The 9,799-nt window shown below is 43.4% G+C and overlaps 1 protein-coding gene across 1 annotated transcript in view; it reads left to right on the top strand.

Moving 5' to 3' along the window:
- Window positions 1–7,436: 7,436 nt before the first annotated feature.
- Window positions 7,437–9,799, top strand: part of PLG (plasminogen) — a gene marked incomplete at its 3' end in the record, with an annotated part of 24,543 nt that continues 22,180 nt past the window's right edge. The window contains exon 1 of the mRNA XM_010282236.1: window positions 7,437–7,529. Coding sequence (XP_010280538.1) covers window positions 7,481–7,529 — 49 coding nt within the window. The remainder of the gene's footprint in view (window positions 7,530–9,799) is intronic.

Below are 9,799 nucleotides of genomic sequence, written 5' to 3'. Positions count from 1 at the left end.
TTCTCACACTATCACAGACCTCTGTGCTCTGACCCAGAGGAGCTGGAGATGGTGGTGAGTCTCTTACACTTCTTCCTGTGCAATCAGCTGAATATGTGGAGCATGTTTCAGGCTACAACCGCTTCTGCAGCCTGTTGTTACCATTCGCCTCACTTAATTGACCTGTGCGACAGGGTTGAAGAAAAACCTGATGTGTGAAGCCAGAAACAGCTCCTTTTGATCTGTCACCAATGTAATGCACTCTCTAGTTGCACAAGTTTTCTGCTCAAGTATATTACTCAGTGCGTCTCTCCCTAGTTCTCCTGTGGTAACACAGCCCCAAAGGCTTTTCTTGAGTTGTATGCTCAGTAAACTTGGATGCTTTCAGAACCTGTTGAGCACAATGTTTCCTGGAGCACATGAAAGGCTTGCTGCCATCTGGCACGTGCTTTCCATTCCCCATGTACTGTTGTTTTCGTAAGTTCTGCCAGTAGTGCTGTTTCTTCAAAAAACTTTGGCACAAATTCTCTGTAATAACTGGCCAGACCCAGGAACCGTTCCTGCTTCTTTTGGTGCCTGTAAGCCGTTCCTCAGTGCCTGTGGGCATTGCCTAATGGAAATTTCAGGTATTTGATACCGTCTTTTGCTAGTAGACGCTGAACCGTGCGTGCTGGGGGTCTGCCAACCCAGGCGGTACCGCTGCCTGCAGAGGTTTTGTACAGCCTGCCTGTGATTCACAGGGCGCAGCAGCACAGGTGTCTGCGGCTGCGCACACCTCGCGGAACCCAGCAACCCCCCACCTCTGTCACCGAAACGCCGCTGCTGTTCCTTGTGAACCGAAAGCTATTGTTCTTGATGTCAAGGTTTAAAAAAGGCCATTCTCCCCAGATGCTCTTGTCAGAGTACCTCTCAATAATATTTGGTTAGATTTGGGGTGACCGTCAGTGTAGCTCTCCCTGGACACTCTAATAAATATGACAATTTTCATGTCACTATGCATCACATTTGGAAATTGGGTTTCTTTTACAGAAATCCATGTGATTCATTAAGCAGTCCATCCTCTTGCTACCCAGTGTTTTCAGGGACTGAAGACTCTCTTTGGCCTTCACTTTACAATATTCTCTGAATCTTCTTTGAATTGGTTCTGCAGTTATTTGAGTCTTTTCTGGGTGTCATTGTGTGACTTGGGGGTTGGGGTTTTTTTAGCTTTTATGAGAATACAGTCTGGAAATCCAGCATTATTTTCCCTAGCTGAGAAAATGACTGTGGTTTTAGCTGTTCTCTTGCAGCATGGGAATCCTTGATTTACTATCAGTCATCTGTCCCGGTTTTGGCACATTGTGACACACTACTTCTGGCAAGGCTTCTTCCATTTTCCACTCTTTTGGTGTATCTAAATAATAAATCTGTTTTTACATTTACAGTGCAGCTCATTACTACTAGGACTGTGTCAATGCATTGTCACAGAAGTTAAGAACTTGGACCCTGAGTCTGATAATAGCACCAGCACTTTGTCATCAGACGGCACCCTGCGTTTTTGGCACACAAGTGCCGTCCTCTTCATTTCATCTGTGCTTCTTAGGTCTGCTTCGGTGCACTCTATGCTCTTACTCTGTCACACTTGCAAATGTACCACTGGGGTTTTTTTTTTGTTTTCCTGTACCTTAAGCCTGTAGACCACTGCAGCACTTCAAACCTTTCTGAGTGCTAGAAGTGCATCTTCTTCAAGAAGCTATCTCATACAAGATGTTATAAAATTAATGGGCGGTTTGTAACTAGGGAAGGTGTTGCAGACTTTGAAAATAAGCTTGGAAAAAAAGTTATGAAGATAACACCAAGTTGTTCACAACATCATCTGTTTAAGTTTTCACCCCACTTTCATGTGCCTTCCACCTCGTCTGTGATGGATCTTATATTTCTGCACTTTTTTTGGCAAAAATAGGACATGATATGCTACAGTCTTTTGGACACATGGCATATATAAATGACATATCTTTCAGAAATTTACTTTGAATTAAAATATAATAGAAGCAAACGATAAAGCTGACCATCAAATTTTCCATGATATTTAATGCAAAATTTCCTGATCTCAGCTCAGGACTTCACATGACACAACTTTTCCAATGCTGTCTCCAGCAAATGTAAGCTGTGGAATCTAATGCCAAGGTCTTTTTGCATAGGAACATAGGAACATAGGAACATAAAAATTATTAAAGAATAAAGGATTTTTATACAACAGCTATTAAACTGGAACCATCATAAACATTTTATAAACTGCTTGTAAACAAAGAAGATGTTATTGTATGTTATACTTACAGACATAAACACATTCACACATGCACACACACAATCTGCCAAAATACGAAACTAAATCCGAAGGTGATATTCTCACCTTGCTGACATACTGTTGAAAATCTCACTGACTCAAATGGCTTGAACCGATCCCATTCCACACAGCCATGAATGGAATAGAACAACATCATTTGCTGCCTTGACCTTTTAGCATTTCGTTTCAATAAGATTAAACTGCTTAAAACATCCTTCCTTAATGCAAGTTAATGAGTCAAGAACAAGCATGGAGACAAACCTGCATGTAAGCAGAAACTGCACCAGCGATTTCAATATATACATTGTATGGAAAATGGAGGTTGCTTGTCCCTCTTTTCCAAAACTGTCATAGAAGCAAGGAGCTACAAACATTCACGCTATTTCAGCGACATTTCCAGACAGCCGATCGCACCAGTAGCTGGAACCATCAGTAAACAATACACTGCTGCAGGGGTCATTGCATATAACTGGGTAAGTGTGTAGAAAAATACCAGAATGGCACCTTACACACAGGAGGCATTTTCTGGGGTCTTCGGAGGCACTTGGGAAATTGTTGGGTAAAATGCAAAATCTCTCAACACACTCTCTCCTCTGCTTTTCCAGCCAGAAGTGGAATAGCCGTTATGCTCCTTTTCTTCATTTTCTCTTCCACATTCTGCAGCCAAATAGCCCTCACCCTCATCCAGGGACTCCCCAGTAACTCCAAACACTTTGGGCAAAGGGTTAAGCTGCACCTCTATGTGTGAGAGGAAAGACTGATAAAAGTTCAACAACCCTCCCTCTGCATGGGCTCCAGAACAGCAGTCACAGCTGAGTCCTGTGATTTGGGGCAGCCGAGACAGGAACTGTTTGCCTGCTAAACCCAGAAAAGTGTAGCCATGACCTGCCGGGCACCAGGCTTTGAGGAGCCTGAGTGCAAACAGATACTCGCCTTCCTCTAGACTCTTGCAAGAAGAAAACAGAATTAAAAGGAAAATAGACATACAGGTTGAATTTCAGGCTCTATTATATGCTGCTTCTCCGTTTCTGCTGTGCAGCCCCACACGTGAAGAGTGACAGAATCGTCGAGCGGGCTCCAGCAGATCACCGCGGTGGTTTTGCTGAGCCGTTGCCCAAAGCAGTGCTGCTGCTGGGCATGACATGCTGGGACACTCGAGCAGGACTCAAAGCTGCCCTCCGGGTCGCTCTGCTGCACGCCGTCCTCTCGCCTAGCTACGGTTTCTCCAAAGAGAATGCTTTTGCCCTCCTACCTGGCAGTGACATGATGAAGTTGTCCCTCATGTACAAAGAGTTGTAACACGCTGCGTACTAAATGCCACAGCTCCTGAAGTGGCCGCTATTTCCAGGTATTTACAGCTGAATTTACTCTTCAGCTGCTTACTTTTAAGGCAGGGAAAGGACTGCGTTTTCTCTTAATCGCCTCCAGTAAAGGCTGCTGTCAGATTCTCTATGGCATTAATGCTCTTCAGAGCTCTGTGAAAGTCAATTGCAGGGTCCTTGTTTTTCCAGATATTTTTTCAGCAACACAGAAACCCCAGTAGTTAATTCTTTAGATCTTTCTACTATAAAGATGATACTCAGTTTGCTCACTTCCTAACCTCTCTGCTTCTCATAAGTCTGTCTGACTTTATTCTGCTGGTTTCTCATATTTGGCAGCAGCCAGAACAAATGGACATCTCAAAGACTAAAACTTGCACTATTGGAGAAACATCCTCTCTGGTCTTCCTGCTGTCACCATCACTTTCCTTTCCTTGGATACATTAGCATCTATGGCCAGAAATTACAGAGATGAGCTTATCTACCAGGTCTTCTGCCCTCTGTGTTCCTTCACGTGTAAAGCAAGGACAGAATTTATTTTTAACTTGGCTAATTTTTCTTTCCTGACCCCCTTACCACCTTACCCACTGCAGCTCCTGCCATTAGAAGCCATCCACATTATCCCTCTGGGGCTGCTGCCCAAAGTTCCCTTTGGATCTGTGAAGCAGGGCTATGTAAGTCTCACTTTTGTCACTTGTTCTGGTTGTCTTTGGAAAGAAGGTAAAGATACTTTCCTTATTCCCCAGCTACCTGTGGATCTATGCCATAGCATTACCCTTTGGAACTCTTACATGAGCTCCTCGAGTTCACGCTCACCCCAGACCTGCAGCTGTGCCCTGCCTTTTGAGATTGCCCCTCCAAGCAACTGAACCTTGCCTTTGGCCCTTTCTCCTTTTAGGAAATAGCTGCTATCTAAGTGGCTGTTTTCTGCCTTTTTCTGATTCTGAAGTTTAGGGAAATTATGTTTATGTGAATGTATTCCATAAGGTGTGACCTGTGTTCTGACATTGTTTGCAGGGTTTTTTTCTGAGCTTACAGTAAACCCAATTTCAAGGGTCAACTTCTATTTAAAAAGCCTCCTGCTGTTGTTTATATTTTAACCACTGTGCTAACCAATGTACCCTGACTCTGAAATAAGATCTGATAAACTTCCACCTATGGTAGGCCTCACAGTGGTCAAATAAATGAGAACAAACACCACAAAACCAGAACTGGGGAGAGACTTGGACACTGTGTGGATCTATGAGGGAAAAGAGGAAAGGAGGAAAGGCACAAAATGAGATGGATAAGCCAACACTTTAAAAGAGATTCTTTCAAACACGATGCCTTGAGAGGTCACATCCTTGTCACAAGGCAGCAGTGGGGAGTGCCAGTCGGGCAGATGAAAGGCAGTTCTGTTTTGACATTCTGTTGTGGAAAACTGATAGAATGAGCAATTTTTTTTGTACCAGGATCAATTGCTGACAATATCCCCAAGTTCAGTTTTCCAGGATCAGATCCATTACGACAGAGATAATTAATATTTCTCCAAATCTACATTGTCATCTTTGACAGAAATGGCAACATAAGTTTTTTCTCCTTTCCTCATAAATAAATCCACACTGAAGTAGATGCATTTTAACCAGGTTCAAGGCAATGAGATTGAGAGAAGAACCGGACCCAGGCCTAAAAGTGGCTACTGCTATGTGGACTTTTAACGTGAGGAAATCTGCAAAAGAGACCTCGCTTACATGATTCATGCAGATAGTCCTAAACTATCCTGGACACATGTTAACACACCTTTGGCTACCCCAGTTAGCTCCTTTGGTTTTGAACACCTGTAGGAAAAGCTGATCTGATTAAAAGCTCTAAAACATCATGTTTATCAAAGAGTTTTACAAACTCATTTAAAACCCAAGGCTTTTCAAACCTTTCCTATGCAGGAGAAACAGCCATATGTAAACCATACATGCAGCTTTTCTCCTATACTTTAACCACCGGACGTGTACCATAATGCAGTAACCCAGCAAGTATCTCAGTGGAAATGGGAGGTACAGAAGGATACAGAAGGTGCCAGAGGTGCTGGGGAGGGCAGAGCTGTGCAGGAAACAAATTTTGCATCAGAGTAAAGAAAAAGACACTATCTGATAACACTTGATTGGAAGGCGGCACGGGGACCGGCGAGCAGGTGCTGGCTGTGGCGAAGACAGTGGCCAGAGAGTCATGGGGTGTGGAGCAGGAGAGAGGGAACCCAGGATCTGGAGTGAGAATTGAAAAGGAGGTTAATATTGTTAAAAACACTTGGGTCTAAACCAGACTTGAGTAGCTCTCAAAAGCCTGTTTGCTAGTGAAGCCTACCTTGTATTCTGCTCCTTCATTTTATCCTTCTTTCCCAAGGAGTAATTGTTCCTAAAACCCGACAAGCTCGATCCCACATACAATTGCACAGTGTCCAATCCCTTCTCTCTGTCACCTTTCAAGCGTTTCCCTGAGCTGAGTCGAGCTCCCACCATCTCTCCTCTTGGGCCCATCTGCTTTGCTTCCCTGGCCTAGCATTAGCGGTCTCCCAATCCCCTACGGGCATCCCACATTGTGCTGTTGTTCACAAGTTGCATTAAAACATCTTCGAGCACAGAAGACAACCAGATAACATGGTATTACAGCACCCTACAGGAGAAAAATAGCACCGGACTACAAGCAGGATCAGGTCCAGATTTTTCAGCTAATCTGTAAAATAGCAGATCATCAGGTTCCCATACTAGAATGCCTCTCTCACGTATTTAGTCCTGCAGCCCTAGCTTTATCCCAAGCCTTCAATACCATGAAATCCCCATATAAAGTAAGTGGGACGACAAGGAAGTGCATAGGCTCCCTGGTTTTTAGAAGGAACTCATCATTCTATGAACTTTCTGCCTTCAGTTACAGAACACTGAACTGCATGACCCAGCAGCGCCCATTCAAGCCTGTTTTCCTCATCCAATATTCAGCCCCCTCCTGCCTCCGGTGAGTCACTGGCACATTTGATTCCACAAGTTGTTTTGAAGCAACATCTGTGACCTAACAGGCAAGAGAAGCCATGAAATGGTGCTGCAGTGCAACTTTTCCAAGGCAAAGGCCGCTTGGGAAATGCAGAGTGAGCTGATGTTGAAATCAGGATGACACATGGATGAGCAAAGTCTGACACCCTCACTGGATGAGTTTATGCATGCAGTGTGAGGTTAAATATCTGGTGAGGAAGAACACTAAATAGCTATCTATGGGTCTTAAACCTAAAGTTATGCTATTACACTAAAACGAACTCTAAGTCTTACTCCCAAATAGAAGAAAAAAAGAAATGCTTAGGTCAAGGAAACATAGGAGAGAAGGAATTCTTTAATAAAAATGTGAAATTAAAGTATTTTACAGAATTAATATTATCTGGATCTGATAATTGTGCTTCCCCTGAGATTAAGTGGAAGTTGGTCCTTATAAATCAGTACAGGTATGTATGGCTGAAATTACCACTGGGACTCTAGTGTCAGGAGAAATTCAAACTCTGCCTGGACACATGATTTCCCATGCTTGCCAGCAACATTATTCCTGTCTATTCTCTAGCAAAGAAACACCTAACCATTTGAGAGCAAAACATGTCCCACAGAACAGGAGAGTGCCTTCGTATTTCCCAGCATCCAGTACAAGTGATTGAGTCTGATTTGGTAATCCACCCAACTCAAGGTTGTTTGAATGGCCACACCACGGCAAAGGGGGTCACAGCATGGGAGAATGATTAACTTAACCTACCTGCCTTGTTTGTTTGATGCCGCCTCACTCCAGTGCGAGTCAATAAAACTTTGTGCACCGACACACACAACTTCCAGCACCCGCCAGCTGGGCCAAAATGGGGATTAGCAAAGCTGCCTTTCTCTTTCTTTTCTCGCTCAGCTCAGGTAAGAGTCCTTTGCCTTCCGCTTGCCTGGGTGAGGTGGGGGCCAGGTGCTCGCAAGCTCCACTGGGTGAAGGTAGGTCCCCGAATCCCTGTGTCACCACTTACCTGGACGACGATGGATTTGGGGCTTGCTGGCCGGCGAGAGCTGCTGTCGAACGAAGCGGGAGCTGTGGTCGCTCCGGTGCTGTGCTCGTTAGAGACGGCAGAAGAGCAACAGCCTTGGTGTCTGCATGGGGAAGTAATGGCTCCCTGCAAACATGCCTCATGGCCAGAACTGGGGGCACCCTTGGAGAGCAGCCCGTCAAAGGCTTGCTGCAAAGGCATGGCTCTATCTGGGCTCAGCAGCCTCCTATCCTAGGGTTGTTTTTTCTTCTGTTGTTGCCAAGTACCATGATCCTTATTTGGATTGTTTTAAAATCTGTAAATGCGTTGTGAAAAACAAATTCAACAAAGAAAAGGAAAAATTGTTCTGCACCCTGGAGTTTCAGTCTTTTTCATAGGCACAACCCTTACAGGAAATTTTTCATTCCATGTGATAGGGAGGCCAAAATCTGGTCGGCGTTAGTTTCTGCAGTATTTTTGGTGCTGTAAAACTGTTTTTGTAGAAGGTAGTAGTACAAAATAATCTGAACACACAAGAACTGAGTAAGGCTCTTTACATATAACTTTGGGGGGTTAGTAGATTGTAACTCTTACAGAAATTTCAAATAAATATTCTCTGTCCTGAAAACTTTAAACTTCAATGAACTATGGGGTTCAGGTGGCACATCTTCTTTCAGGCCTTCTGTATAACTGTACAGCCTGTTGTGATTGCAGTTAAAAATACAGTTACGAGCGTGTGCCAACTCATATAAAAAAACCCAATAAAATACACAAGCATTTTATTTATTTTTATTTAGTTTTAAAATATAAAAAGGGTAACTGTTATAAAAATGTATGAGTAGATTTTAGCTAGAAATATGCCCCACCATAAAAATTCTAGATATTATTTAATGTTAAGAATCATCAATTAATTTAAATTCTAGTTTCTAAGCTTTATTTTTGCAGAACAGCCTCATTTAAATGAAATACACTTCCCAAATTAGTAAAAACTTTATAGAGGGGAGGAAAATACAGGGTTTGGGCTTTTGTCTTCAATACTTTGCTTTTGTTTGCCAATCCTTTATCAAATGGTGGTAAATATTTGCATTTCTGAATAAGGCAGTAATACATCTTTCTAACACTGAAAAATTCTGTAGACAGAGGAAAAATGATAGTAAGAAAATTTTCTGCAATTTTATTCAGCTTGCATATATTTTCTTTTTTTTTCTTGAAGTATTTTTTATGCCCTGACATGTAATTATAACAGAAAAGGGTAAAAAATATTTTTATGACCCAAATCAATTATAACCCTGTCAATATCTTAAAAATCAAATGCTGTAATTATAATAATAATATTATTGCAAAGTGTCAAGACAGAGCAGAATTGAAGTTGATGGAAGCTGTACCATAATAGGAATTCTTTACTTGTGTTTCTTGTCCTTGTGGAGGACATTGCAGCATCCCTATGACATTGTTTTAACCTAGTTTAATGTTTTCTCTCAAAACTCATTTCTTCTGAATGTCATTTTGGTTTTGATATTAACTGCTGGAATCAGTGATTCCTGTGCCTGCCACAGGAAATTTCATTGTACCCTTTTTCACTTTGTCCTTTTTGTTTTTTTTTTTTTAGCAGTTACCCTTTTCTTTCACGCGTACTGTTAAATTGTCAACCCCTGGGGCCAAACTCTTCCCAAGTCTACATGCAGAAAAAAACCTCCTCCAATAACTGTCCTGGGTTTGCAACGGTATGAGAGGAAGCATAACTTGGCTTTCGTGCCTATTTTATCAGTGCTGTCTCGCAGGTGCAAAACCGTCTTGAAGAAAACAGTCGACCGCAGGCTGGGCTATCGCTCAGGCGAGGGAAGGCAGCTGCGCCGGGAGCCTGTCTTGCGCTACTCGAGAGCCTTACCCAGGGAAGGGAGGAGCAGTGGCCCTCCTCAGCCTGGGGACCTTCCACCGATAACTTGGCTTTCGTGCCTATTTTATCAGTGCTGTCTCGCAGGTGCAAAACCGTCTTGAAGAAAACAGTCGACCGCAGGCTGGGCTATCGCTCAGGCGAGGGAAGGCAGCTGCGCCGGGAGCCTGTCTTGCGCTACTCGAGAGCCTTACCCAGGGAAGGGAGGAGCAGTGGCCCTCCTCAGCCTGGGGACCTTCCACCGAACACCCCCGGGGGCTGCCCAGCCACCGGCT

This window comes from Phaethon lepturus, unplaced genomic scaffold (genome assembly GCF_000687285.1).
Source record: "Phaethon lepturus isolate BGI_N335 unplaced genomic scaffold, ASM68728v1 scaffold282, whole genome shotgun sequence".
In the NCBI taxonomy this organism is placed as follows: Eukaryota; Metazoa; Chordata; class Aves; order Phaethontiformes; family Phaethontidae; genus Phaethon; species Phaethon lepturus.
Note: the sequence above shows the minus strand (reverse complement) of the source record. Positions and strands in the feature narration are given on the sequence as shown.